Raw genomic sequence first — 25,387 nt, forward strand, 5'->3', positions numbered from 1 at the left:
ATAATTTTAGAATCTTTAATCGACTGTCATTTCTGATTCTGAAAAGACAATTGCCACAGATTATATTATGTTACGCTAATAGGATAAATCCAAAGATATGTAATATTTCAATAAAACATCTATTACCAAGGAGGTTCACGTTTATGAATAATGTTCATTTAAATAATTAAATGTGATACAACAATAACCAAAAAATATTTGTAATTTTAAATTTAAATTATAATAATATAATATATTATTTTTCTTGCCTATTTTTGTTTGATTATTGATTACGATCATGCTTCTTTTATGCATTACAGGTATTATATATCTAAAATAATCCGATTAATAGATAGAATAATTATTGAATTAGGTACCTACGTAAAATATAAAATAACCTATTCATGAAAAAAACCTAGACATAATTAATTTTTTAAGAAAAACAAAATCGTTCAATCTTATATAAAAAAAATGTTTTATCCTAATTAAATAACTTACCATTGTATCAGTACCTACATATTATATTACATCATTATTGTAAATAAGTGTAACTAATGACCTTTGTTGTCGATGTGAATATGCTCAATAAAAAAATATATATATATATAAAATTGTTTACCTATAAATGTGTAAAAATGTAATGTAATTTTAAATGTTTTAACTTTTAAGCAATATGAATTATAAATATAATGTATAAATAGGTAATAATATATTAATCTATGTCAGTTGTTGGCTTATTGTATATATTTCGTATAATATTATATACCCTAATAAATACCGAATGTAATTAATTCTATTAATCATTTTCTGATAATTTCTAATGTACAAAACCTTATCAACCATAAATTTTAATTTTATTGTGTTATTGTTCTATGAAAATATTAACAGCTATTAAAAATACAGAATTTAATATTACAAATAAAGTAATATTCGATGGTTAAATACTTCAGTGATAAGTACATGAATATGAGAACAGTAAGTAGGTACTTGCAGCTAGACAGTTGCAATTTTTTACAAACTTTATTATTATTATATTTTTTTAGACGATTTACCATTGAAAACAACACATGACACATTCAAACAAATCAAATGAAAGCTCACGAAATTTCATTGAGCTAGTAAGTGCCAATGGAAACTTAGTGTTATAAAATGACTGACTCTAATAGTAAATAATAATTTTATCTTGATCTCGTGTTTATATGAACTATATGTTACTACACAGTTTGTATTCTGTTTACAGATTTAGATAATGAAGTTTTAATGATAGTATTAAAGACAAGGCCTGGAAGGAAAATAAAAGCTCAGGAACATCACAAGAAAGGTCTAAAATCAGAATTTGATGACATTTTACCTAGAACAAGGTGTCGTAGTAAAGATTTTTGTAACAAATTTAATAATAATACTATCGGTCAAATGGTTTTATAGGAAGATATTAAAATAATTAAAGTTAAAAAAGAATTCCCTGATAAATTGTTTTTACAACAATTTAAACAACTTATGGGCAAGCAAATTATCAAGAAATTATAGTTTTAATGAAAAATAAAATTATCAAACATACATTACATATGAAATTTGCATTTATTAAAAAGCCTGGAATTCTACAAATAAAAAAGATTTAATTTTATCGCGCAAAGCAAAACTTATTACCATTTTTATAAAAACATAAAAACATCTAAAATTGATAATACTTATAACAAATACTAATACAATAATAATAATAAAAAAAAAACTATGAAGATGGTGATTAATTTATATGATAAAATTAAACTTATTATTTATTTATTATCAAAGCCATGGGTAGCATAATATTATTAAACATAAGGCCATGATAATTATAATGAGTAACTTTTTTTTTACATTGTATTTCAAACAAGTATTACCTATATTATTAAAATAATAATAAATTATTCAAATTCGTACATAATATTATAGTCTTGTACTCTTGTTGTTCAAAAGCATTTGATTATTTTATAGTCATTATCAGTTTAGAATATTATTTTTTTTTTAATTTGTCATATTATTTGTTACTTTGATACATAAAAATAAGCTTATTGGCTTAAAGACAAGTAGTATTTTATTTTTTATTTTGTGTTTTATAGTAAATTATTTTTAAAGATATTGATTACATACCTACAACTATTAAATGATTAATTTTCATCCTTATATATATTATCTGTACAATTATAAATTAAAACACGACAATTTTAATCAAATTTCAAAAAAACTAACAGTTAATAATATTTTATTATTCATTAATAATTTAAAGTTCAATACTGCCATAATTGGATATTATATGACACAAAAATAAACATAGCTTAAATTCAATACTGCCATATTTTGGTATGTCTGAAAATCAATTTCTGTACGCAATACAGCCACATATCAAAATATGACAATCTTGAATTTACTTAAAAAATTGTAAAAGGCCATAATAAGTCTGACTTTTTGGGTTCAAGGGAATATTTTATTATATTTGAAAAAGTCACAATATAAAGTATGTTTAAAGTGCCTATTGTAGTCTTAGTTTCAAATGCATAGGTGAAGAACTCTTTGCAAACATCACCATTGTAAAAGTGTACGAACGTGTACCTCAATTCTTTTATAATATTAAGCCACAAAAGAATTGGTATTAAAACAAACTTACTTTAAATATCAATTATTTTGGGCTTTGTTAGAGTCCGCACGAGTTGTAGGTATGCACTCCGACGCTGAAGTGGAAACGCATCAGATACTGCTGAATTGAAGTCTAAAAATAATGTGGTTTATGAAGAAAAAAAAGATTAAACGGAAAGCAGGATGTTTTTCGTTCATGTCTACTTTGCTATCTAATTGAAATGTTAGAATCTTTAATAGACTGCGTCCTCCGCAACGACTTTGACAATCGCCATGGATTATATTGTACTAAATCAATAAGAGAAATCCATAGATACCTAGGTATATATTATAATACTACTTTTATATCAACGATTCCCTTGTATACAATCTGTTCATTGCAGGGCATCGGGCAATAATTAAATGAGATAATAAGTATGCTTTTTGATTATCGATTAAGAATATTTAAGATGGTGTTTAATTGTTAGAAGCACATGCATATTTTTACTAAAATATATTTCTTTATGAACTATTAAAAAAAAAAATATGTTGATTTAAATAAATTTGATTACTGCTTTTTAAAGTTAAAATTAATTTATACAGTGTACACATTAATTTTCCGTACCGACCATGTCGGGCGACAGCTAGTTTCTAAAATTTCAAGTCAAAAGTTTTCTCCGAAATCGAAACTAATAATTAATTACAAAATTGTTATGTATTATAATAAATTAATTATCTACGGAAAAAGCCACCAATATGCCAATCATGTGCCACCACAATCTCATTAAACACATCTTCGTAGCATAATAATATTGTTAATCATAAGGTCATGACAATTATAATAAGTAGGGCTAGGGTTTTAAAGCAAATACTTCTTTTTTCATATAGGTACGAGATAGAAATTTAATTTTTATATATATTAATTAGACTCACTCTATTCTTATTCTAAATAAACTAATTTATTTTGGCTTTTTTTTTGTTTCTTTCAGTTATTTTAGATGTTGAATTTGTATAATATAATGTTTATTATAGTAATTAAAAAATTTTAATTTAAGTGATAAGAAAATCCGGAATACGCATTGCGGACTAAATGAGTTATTGTATGGTTTTTTACATGTATAAAAATTTTATGTCAGACATGTCTGTTGCAATAGTCAGTTTCACTACTGAAATCTTGCCAAATATAATATGGTAGTGAATTCTTTTAGATTCTGAACGGAATGATGAATGTATTGATTTTACAATGATGTGTGTTTTTTGTTTTTGTGTCTGTGTACAGCATAACTAGTCGAAATAATGCTTCGATTTTAAACTTTGGGGGTGGTTTCCGATGTAAAAGTGAAGATCCTTGGTGCATTATAGAGGTCAAAAGTAAACATTTTCCAACATTTTTCAAAAAAATCGAGAAAAACAAAAGAAAAATGACAGAAAAACGGGAATTTTTACGCAAAATCAGTTTTCGACCAAATCTATATTTTTATATGGTTGTAATTCAAAAACTAATCACTGTAAATACTTGAAATGTTCACACAATGTTTATGGTAGTACTATCTATATACAGTTTAATTGTCAAAAAATGTTGACTTTTTTTGTGTTATTTATAGACCACTGAAATTTTCGACTTTTTTGAGAATTTTTTTTTGATGTGTCGGTAAAAAAATGTTGGACGGCCAAAAAACTTGAAAATTTAATACAAGGTTCCTTATGAGTTGTTCTTATTGTAGCTAAAAAAAATTAAAAATCGTAAGTCACAATTTTTTTAATAAGCGTTTACAGTTCAAAATCTTACGAAATCTGTCGAAAACGCGAAAATTTGCAAGTAATTTTGAAGTTAAAAAATCATAAAAATGTTTGCGTTTATAACTAAGGATTAAAAATACAACACTAAGTTTTTCATAAGTTTTCCTTCAAGTAGCTATAGAGAAAACTCGAAGCATCATTATAGGAAAAAAGTGCGTTTGAATTTTAAATTTTTACGAAATAGCGTAACGATAACGATTTATCCTCAAACGAATTTAAATATTTGTTATTATTCAAAAAGTATAAGTCGCAGATACTTGAAAATTTTATCAGTTATTTAGATTGGCATTTTCTATACATGATTTAATTTTCAAAATATTTTGACTTTTTTTGAGATATTTATATATCATATTTTTTTAAGTGTCGATAAAAATTTTTTGGCCCCATCAAAATACTTGAAAATTTAATACAAAGTTCCTCATAAGTTATTCTTATAGTGATTAAAAAATTATAAGAATACATAGGCAAGATTTTTTTTTATTAGCATTTGAAGTTCAAATATTGACTTAATACGTAAAAATTACGGCAATTTTCAAATTATCTTAGATCGAAATTCATAAAAGTTTTTCTTTTTAATTCTAAGATTTGAGAATTTAATACAAGGCTCATAATATATTTTTACATTAGCAGTTGAAAAATAAAATAAATGTATAGCCACAATTTTTTTTTACATGTATTCAAATTTTAATTTTGACAACATACCTAAAAATCACAAAAATTCGTAAATTATTTTATCCTAGAAATTCATAAAAAATTTTCCTTTTATACCTAAGATTTGAAAATTTAATACAAGGCTCCTTACAAGTTTTTCAATCTTTATCACAAAAATAATGTCCACCGGAAATTCAAATTAAATTTTTATTAGCATTTGAATTTCAAATATTGACAAAAATTCGTCAAAACCATGAATATTTGCAAATTATTTTGTAGTTCAAAATTCATAATATTGTTTGTATTTATATCTAAGGTTATACAATTTAACACCAAGTTTTCCATAAGTTTTGCTTCAAATAGCTATAGAGAAAATTTGAAGTGTCATTATAGGAAAAATGTTTTGAGCGTTTGAGTTTTAAATTTGTATGAAATCGCGTAGTAATGATAACGATTTATCTTCAAACCAGGTATATGTATATCTATGATAATACAAGGTATTATGAATTATGATAACTACATGCAATGTTTTTGGAAGAATTGATTAACCATGCCTTATGCAAAATGCGTCTTAATTGAAAAATAAAATATTTATTTCAAAATAGAATATATGACAATATTAAAATATAATATATCCTAGACTGACAAATCATCTCCGTTCAGAATCGTTTTTCGTATACAATGATACCTATCAATTATCATTGCATTCAAATTTAATCCCATCCATTACAGTAACCCACTTGTAACCTACTGTACAGCAGAGCGACATCCACGACTTACCCGCTTTTTTTTTGTGTGTCTGTGTACAGCATAACTAGTGGAATTAGTGGAGTAACTCTACTAGAGTTTTATTGAGACAAATGGTTATTAATGTTAAAAAAATGTGTACACAAAAAAATAAACTATATTAAATTATGAAAAAAAAGGGGAAGCGGGATTAGCGACCGCAGGCAAGTGTTTTTCAAGAAACAAAAAAAAAATTGAAATATTAAAATATTAGAATTCATACTGAAGACTGCAAAATGTATAATTCCAATAAAAAAAAAATGAAATAAACTATTAGAATAATAAAATCGTAAAATTTTAAATGTATTTGAAAACTTATATTTAAAAACCTACCTTACAAGACTGAACTGTGATTAAAATCATAAACTTGAAACTAGGTGCATGATTGGATGTAATAGTAATAACTGATTACTATTAAGTAATAAGCACTAATAACTGTAATGTGAAGACTTTTATGTACTAAAGTTTATCAAATATATGCAGTTAAATATTCCCTAATAAAATGAATTTCTTTATTACGGTTAAAATTACTTTATTTAATTTTTCATGTAACTACTAATCATATAAAATAATATGTTAAAAAAAATTTTACTGACAGTTCGAATTTCATTCTTCATTTATATATTTTAATATATTATAATATAATTATACATTGATTCATCAATGAAAATATTTATCTAAGTGCACGAGTTTCGATAAAATATCAATAACATGGATAAATATATTAGGTTAACAAATACTAAAACAATTTAGAATTTGAATAATGATTTCATAAATTTGAAATAATATGCTGTGTACTAACTAAGTATAGAATATTAGTAGTTAATATTAAGTATAAAGGCAAATATTTTGTAAGACTCAATTATTATTGTTTCGTCTGTCTTTCCGTCAACATAGCCAAAAATATAAATAATATGGCTATCGATTGTGAAAGATTAATAGCCGAAATACAAAATAGACCTGTATATAAATTTGATTCATGTTATTCATGTTATTCATAATTTACTAGTACAATTTTAATTTTGCATATTTTATGGGTTTATGCTTTAAATTACATTTTGGAATTATAGTTGAAATAAAATATATCAAATAAAGTTGATAGTGATTTACCTAATAAATATAAGGGTGAAAAAAATTGAAAATTTATATGAGTGTTTTACGCCTCATGAATCACCCTGTATATATATATAAATACCATGGTACTATTTTGACGTAATCATAGGAATTTAAACTTTGACCATTATTCATTGAAATATGTTCTACTTCACATACTATTGCAGGGTCTTACTCTTTCAACAGTCAACTGCAGTTATGGGTGTCAGTTAACTCTAACATATAATACATTTGAAATTAAATAGGTTTTAAATGTTTAAGTACGTATCATAGACTCGTCGTGCGATCGTTAGTGTAACTTTTTAAACCGTTTTAACGCCGTCATTTAAACGTAGCAATAGTAAAGCAAAAAAAGCTTGAAAATTTTGTTAGGTTAGTTTTGAAAAATTATTAAATGTAAGAACTTGAAACTTTTTTCCTCTAAATCTGCTTAACATGATATTTTACCAAATAAATAGTTGTTTGTATAGATTCACACCGAAGTGCCTTCGCTGTTTGGTTCTTTCCTCAAGATATTAAAGCTGCTACTTGTTTTATAATTAAAATATCCTTTATGCTTATCGTACTTTTTTCTATGTACAGTTTGTATAAAAAACTAGAATTAAAATAAAAAAATAATAAATAATAAATAGTGTATTATTAGTGTTAATAGGTATTATTTTTGTATAAATAATTAACTTGGTTTTTGTACGTAACTACATGACCTATTAATTATATTTACTTGGTGATTTTCATTTTCAAATATATTAATGAAAATATCATTATATTACATACAAAATGTACCGTACTTTGTATTCTTAGGACTATACAGTTGTAGTTATTACTGCGATTCAAAAAAAAGGTGCCAACCGTAGCGAAGTAAAATGCACATAGTAATATTGTTATTAGGTGATATAAATAATAATATTACGATCATACTTGGTTAACTCAAATATGAAGCACATTGTGTACTCTGTAGGTAACTATATGTTATCATCGCTCCCTATTAAGTAAGTCTATAGGATACCTAATATGATATTATCTATATGGCTTATGGGATAGTGCGATTATAATAGGTAGTTGTTAGTTTGGTATCTACTTGAACTTGCATCAGCAACCTTTAATTTATAGTTGTTTATAATTACTATACATGCTTGAGCCATAAAATATTTTTTAAATAGTAAACTTAAAGGAGAGAAGAGGTAAACATATAGAATACCTTATACCTAGTGTATTAGTGTATGCATTTTTTTTTTTAATTACAATTTTACTAAAATTTATTTACCAAACGAATGTAGATTCATAAGATTCATTATTTTTAATTAATACAAATTCAATGTCTACAATATTAAATCAATCCTCTTGTTAGACACATCAAAATTATATTGTATAGCTTATATTTGTATCTACATAATACTTATGTTCTATATTGAGAAATCTCAAACCATATTATCAAAAACATTTGTTGATCTAATGTATGAAAAAATTAGAAAGGATTTTTTTTAATGTTATTGCAACATAATATATTATGTTATAACTATATATACATATATAAATATATAATTTATATAAAAAAAATACCCATATTGAAATTATTTAAAAAAAGCATAATATCAATAAAATAATTGATTGTATAAATTTATAATTAATTATTTTAATGTTATTAGTTTATTTTATTGCTATATAATAACAGTAAATGATTTTTTGATTGAATCCAAATTAAATTTTTTTTTATAAATAAAATGGAATCTCTATTAAACAAACTTAAATGTTGTAAAATAAAAAAATTTGTTAAAAAGAAATAGGTAATATTTTTTTTTTAATTATAAAAGTTAGTATAAAATGTTAGTAAATATTCAAAATGCATGTAAATAATAATATACTTAATATGATATTAGTAAATATAATGTTGATTATATCAAGTACTTATACACATTTTTTTTTCTTTGTTGCTGAGGAACTTTCAGGAATAGTGATATCTTGTATTTCTATTTTTGAACAACTTTTATTGCTTCAAACTGCTTTCAATTAATGCTAGTCCATAATTTTTTATGACATCTTATAATATTGATTAAGTTTTGATGGAAAAACTATAACTGAATATAAAACTAAAGAACATTCTAGGCTCAAGAGAGAATCAAAACTAGGCTTTGAAATTTACAAGAGTAAAAAAAAAATTGGGTACTTAAAATATAATTGCATGTTTACCAACAGTTGTCATGTATGCGTGTTGCTCTTTAGCTACAGATTGGTTTACCGAAATACGTACCAGAAAGCAAACTTGCGTAGTATTCTGATACTTTTTTATAGTATTCAATAGAGTAATTTGAATACTTTATTTAATGTCCAATCACATTTTAAAAATAATTTCATTAAATGTATGACCAACCCCCAAAATTTATTATTAATTAACATGAATAATAAAACAATTTGACTATGTGTTAGGTATATAAATAAAGGTGAATTTTATTTTTCAACAAATGTGTACATAATAATTACAACATTGGATATAATAAATTGTAACATATACATTTTATTAGAATATAATATATAAAATAATTGAATAGTTAGGATATTGTTCATTGTTGATGTTAGATTTTTATCCTTAGCGCCATGAACTAAATGAAGTTCCCCTAAAAATAAATCACACATACCATATTATATCTATGTATTTATTTTATACTTATTAACAGATAAATTACAGTTTAAATATCTATTTTTACAAAATACCATTAACCCGGAACTGATACAGAGGGGTGTCACAAACCGCTATATTTTTTTTTATCATACATATAAATTACAATACTGATAATATTATAAGGAGGTTACTTTTACCTCTTTATAGAGGTATAATTATATGATAAAATAGGTTTTTGAGATTATGTTCATCACCATAAGTGTCACACCGTATGTTACCAGCAAAGTTAATTCACTCATTATTTTAAATGTTTTTCACTGTACCAGTTAAAGAAGTCTGTTGAGGATTAGAATTGCAACAATAGTATTATCCTGCTTGATCGTAAGAGACTAAAAGGATAATAAGGGTAAAAAAAGAGCCTATCATACTGCATCAGGAGTACCCTGGTTCCAACCAGTCAACAGGGACAGAGTGGAACATCAAGGCCCATCACTAGCCCGGCCTGGGTAGCCAGAATAGAGGGGGGATGATCGCATACATAGTTGACCCACTAACGTCAACTCTAATCCTCGTCGGTACAGCAGGAGAAGGAGGCTCCAACGTTTATGCTTGCCGCTCTACCGAAAGGGTTGCCCTTCAAGGTTGAGGAGCCTACCTAGACTGAAATCGTTGGAGTTGTGGGACAGGCGCAAGATGGTAACCAATCACTGCACCTAGTGAGAGGATGGAACTCTAAGGTGTAACGCCGACCGAAATCAAAAAGGTACAAGGTAATTTGGTGCTGGTGGTCTCTATGACAACCCGGGCACCACATATGTGGTGTCTGACCTTTATTGCTTGTCATTAGCTCTTAGCTCACCTGAGCTATCACATAGTCTTTAGTTGTATGGCGTGAGCCAGAAACCCGGAGGAATATTGTTCCAGTTATAAGTTAAAAAAGAATTAATATTATTTAACTTTATTAACTAAATTAAGTTAGGAATTTTTATGATGTTAAGATAGTAAAAAAGAAATTATTTACCCAAATGTAGCTCCTTGGGGTTTAAATGGGCTTGTTTGTTGTGATTGACCAAATCCAGGAGTGGTTGGAGACACAAAACCAGTGTTTTGATTTTGTGCAATATTACCAAAACTTGGGGAAGTGTTTTGAGTTGCAAGAGAAGCAAATGCAGTTGATGGTTGTTGAGCAGCTGAACCAAATCCAAAATTTCCAGCTATTACAACAAATTATTATAAAGACAATTAAAATAAAAGATTCTCAATAGACAAAATTAATTTAAATAAATAAATAATAATTAATTGATTCAAATCTTAATAAAACTACAGAATTTATTTTAGTTAACATTTTTTGTAGCTCCGATAGAAAACCTTTAATAGGGATGATTTAGTATATGATATAGTTTTAAGAATACTGTTTAGACTACTGATTTTAATAATATCTTGCCATATTATTATTATGATTAATTTGATTTTTCCAAGTGAATAATCACTCGATTTATATTATACTTAAACAATATGGTTCTTTTAACACAATAATCACTAATTTTTCTCATTAATAATATAATTATCTTGAAAAGTAATATTTAAAAAAAAAGGTCTTATTGTTTACAAAGATAACATAAATTATTGATTTCATATCAAATTGAAATTTTTATCTAGTAGTTAGTAGGCAAGTGGTTATCACTCTGATACATAGAAATAGATGGAGAGTAGGTCACTATAATGGATGTGTAAAATTTGAATGCAATAACAGATTTCATTGTATACGAAAAACGATTCTGAAAGGAGATGATTTGTCAGTTTAGGATATGCTACATTAAATTATAATATATTTTTAGAAAATTTCAATTGTCTATAAATAACTTAAAAGGTCAAATTATTTTGAAAATGTAAATGCTAATATAAACATTTGATGAAAATCTCAAGTATTTACAATGATTCGTTTTTGTATTACAGCAAAAAAAAAAAAATCTATTTTGTCAAAAATTGATTATGCGTACATCACTGTAAAATCAATACATTCCTCACTTCGTTCAGAATCTAAAAACAATAACTAAGTAGGCTATAAGATAAGTGGGATGAAATAGTCAAATAATAGCATGAAATAATATTCAATAAATAGAGGTAGTAGTGTGCAAAAATTTGGCCACTAAACTGTGATACAACATATTGATTAGTACACTAAAATGCAAGCTATACATTTAAAATAATAGTACCGTTTTGTCCAAATGTTGGAGCAGTTGAACCAAAGGTTGCAGCTCCTCCAAACACAGGTGTTTGATTAAAACCAGATGATTTTTCATAAGTAGTTCCTAAAAATTTAATTGAAATAATAATTGAATAGCACAAAAAAATATATTGAAAAATTGATATTATATACATACCCATACTACCAAATATTGGGGGAGATCCAAAACCTAAATTATTTGATTGACCAACCATAGCAGGACTACCAAATCCGGTACTGGCGGTAGCACCAAATCCTGAATTTTGTATGCCAAACCCAGTATTAGGTGTACTATAACATACAAGATTATTATGGTATCATGATAAAATTTAAAGCTATGTTTAGTATAAAAGCCAACAGGAGCATAAAATATGAAACTGATTGGACTGGATTTCAAGGAAACAAATTAACATTTAATAAACGTAAATCCTGGAACTTATATTTACCTTGCAGCTGGTTGGCCAAATACAGATTTTTGGTTAGAAAACAATGATGGTGTACTCGAAGGAGCTTTGTTAACAGCAAATGGATTGGCAGCTGGAGAAAAATTATTTGCTGGTTGAGACGGATTACATGCTGACTGGCCAAAAAGTGACATATTGCCAAATGCTGATCCAGGAGAACTAAATCCTAATGAAGGTTGGCCAAATGATGATTGGTTAGCTGCAGCAGCTACTGATCCAAATAATCCACTAGATGCAGCTGTTGTCGAAGGAGACCCAAAAATGGACGATGTTGTACTAGTTGTAACTGCAGTTCCAAAAACAGATGATGTGTTTGTGGATGCTGAACCGAATATTGAACCAGATGATGTAGGAGCAACTGGATTACCAAATATTGAAGAAGTTGTTGTAGCAGGAGCAGCTGGATTACCAAATATTGAAGAAGTTGTAGCAGGAGCTGCTGGATTACCAAATATTGAAGTTGTTGTAGCAGGAGCAGCTGGATTACCAAATATTGAAGAACTTGTTGCAGCAGGAGCAGCTGGATTACCAAATATTGAAGAAGTTGTTGTAGCAGGAGCAGCTGGATTACCAAATATAGAAGAAGTTTTTGTAACAGGAGTACCAAACGCTGTTGTCTGAGCTGAAGATCCAAAACCACTTGTAGTATTTGTTGTTGTAACTGATCCAAACATAGAAGACACGGTAGTTGTAGATGGTGAACCAAATATAGATGGTGTACTTTTGATTGGAGTTCCAAAGAACGATGATGAGGTTGTAGTAGACGAAGCACCAAAAATTGAAGGTGCTACACTTGTGTTGCTTGGTGATCCAAATATTGAAGAGATATTGGTTGTACTTGTAGTAGCACCAAAAATGGAAGGTGGGACAGATGTACTTGTGGAAGTACTAAAAATCGAAGAGGCATTAGTTGTAATTGTAGGAGTATTGAAAATTGAAGGGGCACTAGTTTTATTTGTAGGAGTGGTGAAAATTGATGCTTGACATGTTGCAGTAGTTGAATTCCCAAAAATACTTGTAATACTTGATGAGTTGATAGGTGAACCAAAAATTGTATTATTTGTTGATGGGATTTCAAAAATTTGTGCACTGCTGGTAGTAACTGGAAATTGTGGAGACTCTTCGTTTTCTGGAGTAATTGGTTCAGATATAATTGGAGTGGGACTTTCAGAGACTTGGGGAGTGGTTTCAGTAACACTGGTTTCTACAGTTGTTGATATTGTACTAAAATCAATAGCTGTTTTAACAGTCCCAATGCTGGAAGATACTGTGGAGGAATCTACCGGTTCACTAACTACTATAGGAACTGTTTTTGGTGGGTGTGAAAAATTAAAAGACGCTGTTACTGTGGTAGTTGGTATAGAAGTAAAAGAGCATTTGGTTTCTGATTCAGTAATTTTTGAAACACTATCTTTGGATGTGTTAAAACTGAATGTTGAAAATGATGATGTATCCGATTTTGAACTAAACTTAAATGTAGTTAATGTTGTATCTTTTATTGGAACGGTTTCTTGTTTATTCTTTGATTTATTTTCAGCACTATATCCAGAAAAAACACTTGAAGTTTCTGATAGTTTTGGTGTTTCAAAACTTGATGGTTTATCATTCGGATTGTCCATTTTATTTTTAATAGAACCAGCAAAATCAAAATTAAGTATACCAGTAGATTTTTGTATAGTTGTTTCTGATTTTGTAGTAGATACATTGGAAAAATTAAATGGTGTTTTTTCTTTTGCTTCTGTTGTTCCTGAAATAATATCTAAAGTAGACTTAGTGGACATTATATTACTAGAATTACTGAAATTTAAGGGTGTAGTTGTTAATGATTTTAAACTAAAATCTACAGGATCTCTATTAGAAACGGCAGTACAAGCCACATTATTAGAAAACAACGGAGCAGTATTAGCAGAATTAAAAACAATTGGGTCTTTAGTAAAAGCCTTGAAATCAAATTTATTTGAGAAATCATTTGGTGCAACTGGTTTAGGAGTTGATGAATTATCCATTGGATTCCAAACAGTATTTGTTAGCAAAGGTTTACATCCCAATGAAAATCCAGAAGTAGTAGTAGTTATTGGGATTACTCCATTTATTTGCTGTGTGGTTGGTGTTATTAAAGGTTTTTGGAATTGTTTCAAATCAAGCTGCGATGTTGATTGTATATTAATATCTGCTACATTCTGTTCGTTAGCAATATAGTCTTTGCTCAATAATGTAGATGGTTGTGATAAAGTAGAAACAAAACTATCTCTTGTCACAAAAGGCATAAAATCAATGTTTTTTTCATGCATTTTTGGTTTTGATACTGGTTTTAATGGCGTGCTACACACAGGCCTGCTGAGATCTATATTTGCATATTGAAATCTTGTGATTTTTGTGCGCCTTGTTTTAAAATCTTTCAACCAGTCTTGAAGTTTATTAACTTTGGAGTCTGAAAGAGCTCTTTGATTTGCCGACAATACAGAGTATTTTTTAGCAACATTATATGAATTAATAGCAGACACACCGTCTTTGTCTAATGTTATTTTTAATAACTGTTCTGAAAGTTTTGATAAGCCAACATCACTATGAAATAAATTAATAAAATAAAAATACAATATTTCATTAAATTATGAAAATTATAAAAGTTAACATTTACTAACCGAGACTCATGAAGGTTAGAAGTATTTAGCACGACATCAGGGGCTAACGACAATTTTTTAAAAGTTCTATATTTCATTTCTTCTACAGTATTATATAGAAAATTTATCTTTTCCTTTAGTTTGTTCACTATATTTGTATTTACAACTAATGACTTATAAATAGTTTCCAGACAAGGTATTTTCAACTCCCTAAAATTATTTGAACTATAATATATTCATGGATGTTGAAGTTATTCAATTTAATAAAAGTTACAACTTACTTATTATTTGTATTATAACTATCATATCTAGCTTTCAATTGATCATCAACATGTGTTAGTTGAGTTTCAACGTAGTATAATGTACGTTCTATATTGTCAAAAAGTGTTTTGCTAAATGGTTCATCACTATCGTTTCTCAATAGACATTTAAATCTTAACAGAAAAATTATAATATTATATTTAACTTATAAAGCACAAAGGTTTTTTTAAATTCATTACTTTGGATTTTTTAAAAAGAATATGCGAGATTTTGAGTCCTCGACCCAAGCAATAGAATCTAACACAGCTTTTTGAAGAGCTTTACTTTCTACCCACTGCGAGCGATTAGTCTCATTCAATTCTTTGAAAAACGAGTCTAATGATGTCCATTTCTTCATAAGTATTTCTTTATCTTTTTCATTACCAATCTAATAAAATTATTAAAAAATAGATACTTCAAAAAATATAATATTTTATTAGATATGAGATTTTTTTTACCTTAAGCTTACTAGTATTTAATGATAGTTTCAATGTATCCTCTAATTGTAATTGAAATATTTGTACATCTTCCAATACTTCTTTTAACATGACTTGACTTAGAGTTTCATCTGTTGATGTATTTTTATCCGGAAGATTTGTTTGATTTGAAATAATTTGTGGAACAGTTTCAGTATACGCTTCAGGAACATTTGGTTTCACAACTGTAATTGTTGGTGTATCCACTAATATTAATTTATAAAATGAATAACTATCATTAATCACATATACAGACATACAATAATCATAATAACAAAATATTACATATTTGTGGTTGTTCGACTTGAGAAGTAGATGATGTTTCTAGATAGCTCGCAAGAACCGATTCATTATGATCTCCCTTGGCGTTTTCATCACTGTATGAAAAACATCATAGTTGTTAATTAATGTGGAATTAGATGAGACCCATTTATTGCCATTCATTGAATACAATCTAGTTCTATCTCAATAACAACAATAACTAATTAGGTTCTAGTCATTAGTTTTATTTTAGCCCTATTCTTAACTTAAGTTAATTAAATTATACAATAACATGTTACAATGTTTACGTATATAAACATAAATATTATATTTATATATTGTAAAAGGGTACTATTCTATTAATGCCAACTAATGAATAAATAATTGATTTTAACACTGTAGTATTAGATGTAATAAATTTGAATTCATTAATAAATTATAGCATTATGAAACCAATGAGTGGAAATGACATGACAGTCTCTAACTTTAAGGATAAACAATTTATGTTACTGAAAGTAATTTTTATTCATAAGCAATACCATTGATTATAAATACTATAGATTACTCAAGTTATAACGGGCGTGTGGTTAAAGAGATCAGATACAGTTGAAATCGCTAATAGTTACATTTTCTTGCCATCTACCAGGACTAATATTGTATTACACCAAAAACTGTTCTGTGAGCAATCTATAGTAAATATAATCAATAGTAATATAAATAATAGTTCAAGACTAACTCATGCCCTATTAACGTTACATATATAAAAATATATATGATAATAATTATGATATAATCACTGTTCGGATACTTATATAGTAATATGGTTTAAATTGTATTAAAATTGTATAACAATAATGGAACTAAAATGAACATTTACTCATCACTTTAAAAATAATAAATGTATCAGCATTAAAATAGATCATAAAAAAAAAAAAAATGTAAACAATTCTATTCAGTAACGTTTGAAGTGTTAATTATGTTTTTAAATTTGGATTCAAATAGAATTTTAAAACTTTTTGAATGAATTAGGTTTTGATAGATTTTTAAAACTTTTAACAATCACAATAAACCAAAACCATAGCACAGTGTGAATAAATTCATAATATAAATGACTTAAAATGAGCAAAATATCGTAAATAGAAAATAACATACGCGATGACAAAAAAAAACACTCCACACAGAATCTAAAATGAACCTGAAATATAATATAGTTTGATATTTACTTACACAACTTCTATTATTTCTACTGTATCAGCCACCACATTTTTTTCAATTTGTTCAATATTATTCTACAATAAAAAAATATAAATATATATTAATAATAATAACAATGATAAAATATAAATAAATATTTTATTTTTTATCATTTTATAATTTTGAAACCATTTATGGTAAAACTGAAAAAAACTCATGCAATGAACATGAAATAATTTTAATACAAATTAAAGATTGTTTAAAATTTAAAAAATTTTAATTGTCGTCCAGTTTACAAAATTTCAAGCAATAACAAAAACAACCATCAATTGAATAATATTCCTTACATGTTACATATAAATTATAACAATTCTATAATATAATACGCTAATACACAAATTTTTTTTTTTTTTAACAATACATCTTATTTAAATAACCATTTGTTTTATTTTGGGGTGATAAAAATATTTAGAAAACAAGTCACGCCAAGCAGGGTTAGAAGCTTTTATAATATACATGATACAATTGATTGATTTATAGATTTTAAAATTTGATGTTATACAATTTCATAAAACAATTATTGTAACGAGTATGTTTTTTGTCATTAATTGTATTGAAATGTAAACAATGAGATTCAATTTCATATATGAGTTATCATAAAATCTATCGTATCACCGTGTTTGCCTTTCTTCTACCCTAAGCAAATCCTCTTTAAAACATTCATAATATTTATATGAAAATAAAAGTTATGGGCAAAAAATTTTATAAACCAGCCTTACACTGGTAGTAACTACTATAACATACATTTTATTGAACCAAGTTAAGAATGTAAACACAACATCTGTTTTCTCACAGGATGAAATGCTTTTAAGAAAAACCATTTAATTATGATTTTTGAATTGTCTAGTACTAGTAATAAAAAACACTAATTAACAAAAAATAGAAAATAAAATGTTTGAAGTTTTAATATATCGCTTATGGTCGATTCACACTAACAGTACGGTCACGATCCTTTGATGGGTAAAATATATCTATATTTATATTATACATATCTATATTTTACCTATCGACAGACCATGACCATACCGTAAATGTGAATCGGCCTTTAGTGTTATTATTATTTCATTGAAAAAAAAAATGTATAAAATTAAATAAATAAATAAATGCTAAGAGATATTAAATACACAAATTTATAAATCAAATACTCAACAATATTTATCTAAGTCATTTTTTTAATGGGTAAATTTACTCAAGATTATTCAAAAATATGAATGATTTCACTGATTTTATTGATTGAGGTTTGTTCGTTACACCATAGCCCAGAAAGAGAAAAAAGTGATATTTAATAGTAATGAACTTAATGTTAAAATTTTAAATACCCAAATAGGTAGCAAAGGAAAAAACATTTAAGTTATTGATTGAGTAAGATATCACTAAATTTGAAAATTTTTGTAGTTTAAAACAAATTAAACTGTATATATTTAAAAAAAATATAGTATATTAAAATGTTAGAATAATCATAATATATGCTTACTATTTTAAGGTTGGTAGTAAATAACTGAGTGATTATATTATCCGATATTTCTGTTGGTGGTTTACATATATTTTTGTAATCAGTTAACTGATTTTCAATATGGTACATAAATAATATACCATCACTGGATAATACACATAATACTGGCATTGGATCAAGAAATATTTCTTCATTTGATTTAGATACTGTAACAGTTTTTATTTTAATAAGATTCACCAAAAATAATATAGTAAATATATATTTACATTGTTTAATTTGCATTTGAGAAGAAATATCTAATGATATTCCTAGAGGATACATTTGTTTATCAAGTCTGTATGGTAACTCTGGTCTTGTTTCTAACATCCAACATTGCCATTGGTTTTCTTTATTTATTCCCATTACACCAATTTCTGTACAATTTGAAGAAGCAACAAATAGAAGATTCCTAAAAAATAAATTGATAAATAATTTCAAAATATATAACTAAATTTACAAGTATAATTTACCAATTTTGTTGAAATATTGTATAATATTGATTTAATCTATACTGTTCAGAATTCATCACGACATATTGTTCAAAGTTAATAAATTCCACTGGTGCGTTTTTTGGTGTATTGAGAATGTAAAGATCTATATGCAAGATAAATAAAGATTAAGCCGTTGTAAATTAGATATTACACAATCTTACTTAATTGATTATCTGTGTTGTCCACAAAATCATAGACAACTGCAAATTGAAAATTTGATATCCATTTTATTTTGATAGGTTTTACATTCCCCGTTACATCAGTTGGTGGTGAATACTGTTTCATAGCTTTGAGTTCAGGTTTATACTGTGTTAAGGACCCATTTGAACTGCCAATTATTATTTGTTTTCCTTTAGGGCTCCAACTTAAACATCTAAAAAATATATTTTAATTATGAAATACATACAATAAATTTAATATTATTAATTAATTGACATACAATGTACTTGATTGGGGTGGTAAACAAACAACATTGTACCTTCCACCATCTTTCAAATCTATAATATGTAACGATCCATCAGACAAACAACATGCCAAGGAATTTTGAACACCTGGATTCCATGACATATCTATTACATGTGATTCCTGTATAGTAGCAAGCTCAACAATTACTAATGGAGAAATGCAATTCTGAAAAAGTGTTGATTATGATTATGATGATAATAATAAAAAATATTATTATATTTTACTTTTGAAATTAAATCCTTAACATTGTAAATAGTTATCGAGGTTTTTGAATTCAAAATGCCTGCAACTGCTATATATTCTTCATCACAGCTAAGGTCTAAAAAGTTTGGAGAGTAATCTAATTCTATTTCACGCCTTAGAAAATTTGTTAATGTATTTTTTTCAACACCGAAATCACCAACTAGATGTCGAACATGTTTCATTGAAATCACTAAACAACATTTAATAAATATTTAATTTTAATATTAATTAAGTAAAAAAACCGAGAAAAAAACTTTAATGCTGAGTTTCTTATACAAACACTAAACATTTAATGAATCGATAGTTAGTCCCTTAAACATGATTGATCTATTACATTTTAGTAAACCAATAAATAAATTAACTTAGCATTAATATTAAACTTAATGAAAATATTTCAACAATTGAAAAGTTCAATTTAGCTGATACTTCAATCATCAAAATAAAACAAAACAAAAAAGAGGTTAAGGTCAATAAAAAATGTATAGCTTAAAAATAATAATTACTATAGTTAAAATCACCTATTGAAGCATTTATAAATGGCTGTATAAAATAACATTATCCGAATTCAATTTTAATTATAATGCAAAAGTAGACAATCTTTAAAAATATATATAAATTCCATTTCATAAAGAATACCTAATTAAGACATTTTAATTTAGAGTTCTAATAAAATCTAACTTTCAAACAATATTCTACCAACATGAATACTAATATATTTAAACAAGTTATTAGACTTAATTAAATAAATGTTGATATCTAAGTTAGATTATTTTTAAACTAGAAAATAAATTATATTAAATATATTAAAAGGAAAATTGTTATATTGAACCTTTTACTACATTCAGATATTATTTAAAATTAATACTTAAATACTAACGATATACTATTAATTGAAGCTAAAAAATTCAAATAGATAAATCAAAATAATTAAGCTTGAAAAACTATAAGGTACTATCAATATACATTTTACAAAAAAATATATTATAAAATTCAATTTTATACTTAATTCAGATATTAAATAAATTATATATCGTACTACAAAGCTGATTGGGAGAAGCAACAATAGTTATCCCAAATCGGTTAGAACTGATGACCATGGAGGCAGATGTGTCAAACTGGTGTCCTTCATTGAAAACACGAAGATTGCAGAATGCTGAACACTTAAAATCCTATAAACAAAATTTATAGTGACATAATAAAATAAAAATTATATTTTTATGTTAAATTATGGTGTTCGTACCAAAACATCAACACATGATCCTTTAACGTGTGTACTCATTTTGATGTTCCTCTTAAACTTAAGTTAAACTAAAGAAGAAAATGAAAATCAAGCAAGTTTCATGATAATATGTAGATACTCAAATAATGAAAATAGTTAAAAACATGAGTTGGACAACAGACAATTCCTTTAAACTAACATAAGTCACGGACAACGTTTAATCAAAATTCAAAATGCATGCTGAACATATTAAAAATTAAATCATAACGAATTAACGACACCAACCATCATCGGCATCATCATCACGGACGGTTATTACTTAATACTTATTATCAAAATATTTCAGAATATTGTACTTGTACATTGTATAGTGCTAACCATGGCTAAATATAAGGCATGGTCTTTAGATAACAGCACGCATATAATGATGACGTACTTGGGAAATATGGAGGAGAGAATGAAATATCATGGCGGTAGAAGTAAATAATATGAGGGGACGAAGTTAAAAACATGACGTCAGCGTCTGCAGCTTGTACAAATGCGCAGTGATAGTGAATCTAGGATTCAATCATAGAATGTGCGATGTGCCTATATATTCCATGATCTGAACACATACTTGGTAAGTACTTGCTGGTATACCATATTTATAGCAAGTCGTAAAATAAAATTTATGGATTTCATAGGTGGATTTCCGACATTGAGTAAATTATAGTTCTATTATTATGGTAAAAGGTTATCTATGGGTACAACATAATATTATATTATGTGGGTAATTAATAAATTTATATGGTTCAACGTTTAACCGTGGTACGCGTTATTATTCGTCATGGAAAAGATCATGAGATGCTTGTTAAACACATTATGTTACTTTAACAATTTTACCCGCCATTTCAATCCATTTGATTGTCATTATTCAGATATCCCATTGGTTATTATAGTAAATTTATTATCCTAATAATCATTCATCATCCTACTTTCAGTACTTTCCTGCTACCGACCATTAAGTTCGTCGATCAATTTATTTTTGTCTTAACGTTAATCGACTTGAATTAAAATTTCGAATTATTTGATCTATATCTTAACGTCGATTAATTCGCTCCTTATATTATTGTTTTAGTTGGTATATTATACGCGTTCGATAGTAGTTATCAATATCGATTTGATCATAATTTTTAAATTGTATTCAAGATTTCATCATGACCACATTATTAGAACTTTGCCGTAAATATTTCAACACTGACAATCTATACGAGGTGTTGAACACGAAAAAAGATGCTACAGACAAAGAAGGTTGGATGTTTTGCTTGTAATTCCCATGTTATTACAAACTTACACTTAAATCTACGTAAATGGATATATATTTTAATTTTATTTATTAATCATTATGGTTGTTTATAGTTCGCAAAGCGTATTATGTATTGTCGATGAAATACCATCCTGACAAAGTAAATGAAAACGAAAAAGCTGAAGCTACTGAAAAATTTAAAATCATCAGTCGAATTCATGCACTGCTAAATGATGCTGATAAGAGAAAGCTTTACGATGATGCTGGTAAGTTTAGGAAGCTAAAATGCACTTTACCAGGCCCCTCACGAATTTCAGAAATTTTTTTTTAAAGACTGGTTTTTTTTACTGATTTAGGAATTTTTTGAATTTTTTTTGCGGAAACCATTATTATGGAAGTTATAGCCCTCCATAGCTTGAGATTTTACATTTATACGCATGCGTACCATTCTATAATTTACTGTCGCGAAGAGCAACTCGAGGTTTGATGACTGTAGCCGGCAGACGAAGGAAGGTTCCTTTAGTTTGAAGACCGAAGCCACTTGTTTGTTACTTTAACTAACAAGGTTCAGTTAACTCCCCCCGCGACACCGAAGGAGTCGCCCTCCTCCCCCCAGGTTAGCTATTTAAGTCCCAATGGGTTTGGGGGCTGAGCCGGCAGGCGAAGGGAGCCACTATATACTTACATTACTTAAACTGACAAGGTATACAATATACTCATTAGCTTGTCTACTTGTTGATAATTGCAAAATAACTTAATAGAGCTTATTTTTTTATCATAAAGATAATTTAATTAACAATTTAGTAATAATGAGATAGTTATATAATAGCAATATTGATATAAATATAGAACGTAGTCCAATTAAAATTGAGCGCATGCGTATTATTGAAAAACACTTATTTAAAAAAAAAATTTGAAATTCATGAGGGGCGTGGTAAAGTGCATTTGTTCCAGTTTATTAGGGTTATAGTGTTTAAATTTATTTAATTATTAAACTACTAATTTATAAGTTAGTGGTAATACTGGTAATCATATACTTTAACATTTTTCATTCATAATATTTTTACAAATTATGAGTTACAATAAGAATATGCTACCTGAACATTATCCTATTACTGGTATTTTGGATTTCTAACAAAATGGGATAAGGTATTATGGATTTCTAACTGTATGATAATTTATGAATCAGTACTTTATATGTGTAATTCAAATTATGTGTTGCGTTGAATAATTATAATTTATTTAAATTATCAATTTTTAAATTTCTCCTATTGGGTTTCTATATACTTTTAAGACCTCTAAATGAGCATTTCACATGAATTATGATTGGAGCATATTTAAACGTGTTATAACAACTCAATAATTCCAAATTTTTAGAATGGTATCTACCAATCTTTATACCATTAAATTGTCTGACAATGAATGGCCTGAACTTTTTCCTTCTATAACATCAATTTTCTTATTTTATGAGATGCCTCCTTATTTGATTTTTCTATTTCTGATCCAACAATTGGCATTATTTGTAATATTCTCGTTAAATTAGTGTATGTCAAACGCTTACCAAAACCCCAATTGTTTTTGCCCATCAGTAAGAAACTTAGTGTCAGTTGTAAATAAATATTATTTAATACAAAATAAAGACCTTGTTCCAAAAGAGAAGACACCAGGTGGCTATAGGAAAACCGGTTTTGCTACATAATCTTGTGTCTTCTTTTATGGAACAAGGTATATGTATAAGATTAATTTAATATACAAATTATTCTGATTTAACGATTTATTTTTGTAGGATGTGTTGGTGATGACATTGACCCTAACTCTGCTACAGAAGATTTTCCTTGGGAAACCTATTGGAGTTCAATTTTTAGAAAGATTACTGACAATGAAATCAGAGATTATGAACTAAAGTATAAAGGTAAATATTATTTAGAAATTTTACTTAGGTATAATATAATGTTATTTTAAACATCATTGAATTGGTTTTAGGTTCTGATGATGAAAAAAGAGACCTTAAAAAAGGATATTTAGCAGGAAAAGGAGATATGGAATTTATTATAAACATGGTTCCATTTAGTTCTGTATATGAAGAAGATCGTCTTCGAGAGATTTTAGAACAAATCATAGAAGAAGAAGATTTGCCAAGATTTAAAGCATTTACCAATGAACCTCCTTCAAAAAAAAGAAAAAGATTAGCAAAAGTGAGTGAACTATAATATTCAAAATTATGTTTAGTTTTGACGTTTTTGTTTAATTTTAGGCTAAAAAAGAAGAAGCTCAGTGCAAAATAGATGTAGAAAATGAGGAAAAAAATAATTCTCATGATTTAATGTTGGCTATTAAAAAGCGATCAGCTGAACGTGAACAACAAATGGATAATTTTTTTGCAAGAATGGAAGCTAAATATTGTACACCCAAAAAAACCAAAAAAAATGTAAAAAAGACGTAGTAATATTATTGATTGTAAGATCTCTAATGATCGATATTCTATCCTGAATAAGATCTAGTATGTAATATGAAAAAAATATAATCATAATTTGTTTCAATATTAATAAGTATTAATCGTTTAAATTTAAATAACATCTTGAAAATAGTAAATTTGTAGATGCATTATTTGTGATACAAATGAGTTTTTATATCTATTTATTAATTAATACCGAAATTAATCAAACCGAAAATTTATATAAAATTATTACCTTTTTTTGACTTATGTTGAAGTCTAGATTTTTTTTTACTAAATTTTTTAAGAATGTACAAAACTATAATTTTATATTATTTTCTAATTATTCTAATAAATAAAAAACGTAATTATCTTATTTTGTACATATATTTCTAAATGGTTATTTTTAAAATGTAAATATTAATGAATGAATATTACGTCATTTTGGATTTTAAGCATAACGATAAATGTATGTATTGATTATACAAAGATGTATTTTTTATTGAGTCCAAAGACACTACAGGAGAAAAAATATTCTAATTGTACTTTGAGGAAGGTTTCTTATGGAAAATATGATCTAATTTGCACTTAGATAAATCAAATTCAGACATTTTACA

At 26.8% G+C, this 25,387-nt stretch overlaps 2 protein-coding genes and 1 long non-coding RNA gene across 6 annotated transcripts; 2 read left to right on the plus strand and 1 right to left on the minus strand.

The window, feature by feature from the left end:
- Nucleotides 1–687: 687 nt before the first annotated feature.
- Nucleotides 688–1,934, plus strand: LOC149056000 (uncharacterized). 3 transcript variants are annotated; one of them, XR_016191530.1, is made up of 3 exons: nucleotides 688–958; nucleotides 1,023–1,144; nucleotides 1,220–1,934. It is a non-coding gene; the product is annotated as an uncharacterized LOC149056000 (long non-coding RNA). The 3 variants fall into 3 exon arrangements; XR_016191529.1 differs by having other exon boundaries at nucleotides 688–962; nucleotides 1,220–1,933; XR_016191528.1 differs by having other exon boundaries at nucleotides 688–954; nucleotides 1,220–1,933.
- A 7,407-nt stretch (nucleotides 1,935–9,341) lies between these two features.
- LOC107169131 (uncharacterized) lies at nucleotides 9,342–21,384 on the minus strand. 2 transcript variants are annotated; one of them, XM_089225623.1, is made up of 19 exons: nucleotides 21,073–21,384; nucleotides 20,869–21,001; nucleotides 19,814–20,022; nucleotides 19,564–19,754; nucleotides 19,286–19,497; nucleotides 19,104–19,227; nucleotides 18,861–19,042; nucleotides 18,616–18,800; nucleotides 17,115–17,176; nucleotides 15,912–16,003; nucleotides 15,609–15,832; nucleotides 15,351–15,538; nucleotides 15,132–15,284; nucleotides 14,872–15,060; nucleotides 12,212–14,794; nucleotides 11,923–12,056; nucleotides 11,755–11,850; nucleotides 10,560–10,752; nucleotides 9,342–9,533 (listed from the first exon to the last, which is right to left on the minus strand). In XM_089225623.1, exons 1-19 carry the CDS (start codon nucleotides 21,109–21,111, stop codon nucleotides 9,506–9,508), a joined length of 5,217 nt encoding a protein of 1,738 aa, XP_089081749.1. In that variant the 5' UTR covers nucleotides 21,112–21,384; the 3' UTR covers nucleotides 9,342–9,505. The 2 variants fall into 2 exon arrangements, with proteins under 2 accessions (XP_089081749.1, XP_089081748.1); XM_089225622.1 differs by having other exon boundaries at nucleotides 14,872–15,075.
- A 597-nt stretch (nucleotides 21,385–21,981) lies between these two features.
- On the plus strand, nucleotides 21,982–25,146 carry LOC107169126 (dnaJ homolog subfamily C member 9-like). Its single transcript, XM_015518770.2, has 5 exons — nucleotides 21,982–22,341; nucleotides 22,450–22,602; nucleotides 24,123–24,248; nucleotides 24,320–24,531; nucleotides 24,591–25,146. Exons 1-5 carry the CDS (start codon nucleotides 22,248–22,250, stop codon nucleotides 24,777–24,779), a joined length of 774 nt encoding a protein of 257 aa, XP_015374256.1. The 5' UTR covers nucleotides 21,982–22,247; the 3' UTR covers nucleotides 24,780–25,146.
- The last annotated feature ends 241 nt before the right edge of the window (nucleotides 25,147–25,387 follow it).

The sequence above is a fragment of the Diuraphis noxia genome, unplaced genomic scaffold (assembly GCF_037042655.1).
Source record: "Diuraphis noxia isolate RWA-SAM2 unplaced genomic scaffold, SU_Dnox_SAM2 contig0004, whole genome shotgun sequence".
Taxonomy (NCBI): domain Eukaryota; kingdom Metazoa; phylum Arthropoda; class Insecta; order Hemiptera; family Aphididae; genus Diuraphis; species Diuraphis noxia.